The sequence below is a fragment of the Helobdella robusta genome (genome assembly GCF_000326865.2).
Source record: "Helobdella robusta unplaced genomic scaffold HELROscaffold_23, whole genome shotgun sequence".
NCBI classification, from domain to species: domain Eukaryota; kingdom Metazoa; phylum Annelida; class Clitellata; order Rhynchobdellida; family Glossiphoniidae; genus Helobdella; species Helobdella robusta.
Genome location: NW_008704216.1, coordinates 1304082 through 1307318, shown reverse-complemented (window position 1 = coordinate 1307318; position 3237 = coordinate 1304082). Strand labels below are relative to the sequence as shown.

Here is a 3237-nt window from a genome sequence, read left to right as displayed (position 1 = left end):
AAAGTACAATTTGAATGCGTAAATATAACAATATAAATGTATAATAACTACATATATCTATCTATCTATTTCTTTATTTAGTTTTGTGTGCATAAGATGTTTGGTGAAAATTATTTGATAGGAATTGAGTATAACCTTTATACAGGCTGATTAACGACCTTGCAGTAAAATAACTACTGTTAACATGACGTCATTTCGTGCGACAATTTCGCAACGATATACCCATCCTATTTTAAAAGTTTTATTTGATGTTTTCTAATCAGTCAGGTCACAATCATCATCATCGATAACGCAATGAAATCAAATTGAGAATTTTTTTAATTTTTGAAAAAAGTATCTATAGATTCACTTTATGATACTACATTTTTTCAATAAGATACTGTTCAATAAGATACTGTACTATATACTAATCCAACTTTGTCGCGGAATGTCAGCGAGAATGAAAAAATCTAACAAATGACTAAAATGTATTATTAAAGAACTAAAAAAAGTCTAATAAACGTTACATCTTCAAATAATTATTTTTATTAAGTTAATATAAGATCGAAAATACAATTACAATACAAATTTTTTATTACATGTCACTGAATTAATTACAAAACTTCATAAAAAGTGCCATCTTCGTTAATTTTATACTCTTTAGACTTGTAATTTTGTAATGATTCTTTCCTATCCTTGATAACAGCAGCATGCAAAGCAGGATAGTAACTAGGAGGAGGTTCGAATCCAGCCAAGGCCGCCAACTCATTCATGTATTGCCATTGCCAGACGCCCGTCCTATGGGGGTCACTTTCAATATTTACACCACTAGCTCTTTTCGCTTCGACATCTCTACTCAAAACTTCATCCAACTCTTTGCCGGTTTTAGGAAATTTAACTTTACCAGATAGGTGAGCTTTTAAAAACTTGGCTTGACATTCTGTGAGAGGGAATGGAATGATTGAGGATTGAAGACCCGGGAAAGCTAGTGAGGGCCTCCTCACACTAATCAAATCTTTATAGAGGGGCCCAACGTGGGCGGGGCCAAGGACAGCCACACCACTGTCAGAACCTAAAAATGGATAGCTGTATAAATAGCCCGTACAACATATGATGCAATCGATGTTGTCGATGGATCGCACATTCGGATTTTGTGTGAGATGGGCCGTGCTTGGAGGCGCCTTATCGGATATTGTTAGTGTAGTTTTAAGGTCATTTTCGACAGATTGCGGGTTACTCTTGTTGATTAGGAACGCCGATGACTGACGGATGTGTGATATTTCACCAATTTGCTCAATTTTTTCTGACCCGGTCCATTGATCGTCATCTCTGTGACTGAGCCATGCTGTTGAGAAGTATCATTGTTACCATTATTATTATTATATATATATATTATATATATATTATATTATATATATTATTATATATATATATATATATATATATATATATATATTACCCTTATTATTATTATCATACAGAACTGAAAATTAAACTCTTTCATACAAACTGAGAGTCCTTTTTACTGTTGGAATAATTAACTAATAAACCATTAATTAGTAATAAAATAGCACTTCCGTCATCATCAAAGATATCTAAAACATCTTACTTACTTTTCTCGGCAAACTGACAAACCTCAGAAGCAATATCGACCCCGCTCGGACCCCCTCCAATTATGAGAACTCTTTTATTTTTGTAATCTTCTGCATTCCTGTACACCATAGAATGTTCTAATTTTCCGGAAAATTTATCTAAATTTTCTATTCTTGGGTAGTTTGGCGTTGAAAAATGTCTGCAAAAAGTTAAAAGATGTTGAATGAATAATATTATCAACACTACTACTACTACCACCACCACCACTACTACTACTACTACTTCTACTACCACTATTACTACTACTACAACTACTACTACAAATATCATTACCTTATTATCAATACAACTAATAATGGTTATTATTTTTATTGAAAAAAACTGTAGCAAACCCAACCCATTACAAATGACGATTGCATCGAATGTATGCTTTGTAATTATCTTTGAATGGACATTTTCAACTGAAACAGACCAAATGTCATCGTGACCAATCACAATTTGGGGTTTTATGTCAATTACCCTCGTGTTAAACTGATTAGTGATGAAAATTTATTCATTCTAAAAGATTATAACGAGCATGTTATTATATTTTATTCTTATTAAAAATGCATTTTAATATGTGCTGAGAGCCTTGTAAATTAATAACGTTAAAAATAATCTTTTTGAAAACTAACTTGAATGAATTGTTTTAAATTAAAATGGTCAGAGTAACTTTGCAGGTAATCTTTCACTACTTCATGCCCCACATACGTCGGTAATTCTTTAGGAAATGGAAAATCAGTGAAGGCCATAATTTGGTGGGGTAGATTAGTACTAAAAAAATTAAAAATAGATTAAAGAATATTAATACTATCGCTATTATTACCATTGATTTTATTAAATTAACATAATTTATGCAAAAAGCATTTATAAATTCACTAAAACGTACATCAGGCTTTTATACACAGCTGTGTACTGACTACCAACTGGATGATTGACATCAGTGATGACGTCTGAATAAATCCACAAACCCCCAACATCTGAAAGTTGCTCAAAACAAGTGACTTCGAATCTATATTCATCTTTTTCTTGTTGGTTATGTATTGTGGGGACACAAAACTGACGAAGAACAGCCAGTCCAGCAGAACCAGCCCCTACTATGGCTATCTTTCTGGCTAACATTGTGATGTTTGTTGATGACAGTGACACTTGAAGAAAAAATTTTAAACTAAATTAATTTAAATAAGATTGATGAAATTTTGTCACTAAGTTTTGCTAACACTGCAATGAAAGTAATTATAGATTTTTTGACAAAAGATTTAGCAACAAACCTTCTTGGAGTAGTTTTAGTTTTTAGTGCTGTTGAACTTCAAAAAATATCTATCAGATAATGATTAGTACTAATTTAATTAAGCTTATTTTGTCAAAAAAAATAAAAATTTTGCAGATTTTCAGACCTAAATTAATAACTAATAAGGAAGGAATAAACTTGCATCTTTCAAAAACTAATAAAATATAAAAAAGGAACTAGAAAGGATATGAACCTAAAATTTTATCATCAATTAATACCACAATTATAATAGAACAATAAAATCATGTTAGAAACTTGAAGCAATAAGAAATCTTGAATGGTATATAATTTATAATAAAATATATGCTCCTCATTGCTATAGTATAAGTATAAGC

General features: G+C 31.1%; 1 protein-coding gene across 1 annotated transcript; it reads right to left on the bottom strand.

Annotated features, from left to right (window-relative positions):
* Nucleotides 1-593: 593 nt before the first annotated feature.
* Nucleotides 594-2733, bottom strand: HELRODRAFT_78719 (hypothetical protein; the record flags this gene model as incomplete). Its single annotated transcript, XM_009018977.1, has 5 exons — nucleotides 594-1215; nucleotides 1589-1771; nucleotides 1970-2103; nucleotides 2247-2385; nucleotides 2501-2733. 5 exons carry the CDS (start codon nucleotides 2731-2733, stop codon nucleotides 594-596), a joined length of 1311 nt encoding a protein of 436 aa, XP_009017225.1.
* Nucleotides 2734-3237: the final 504 nt, after the last annotated feature.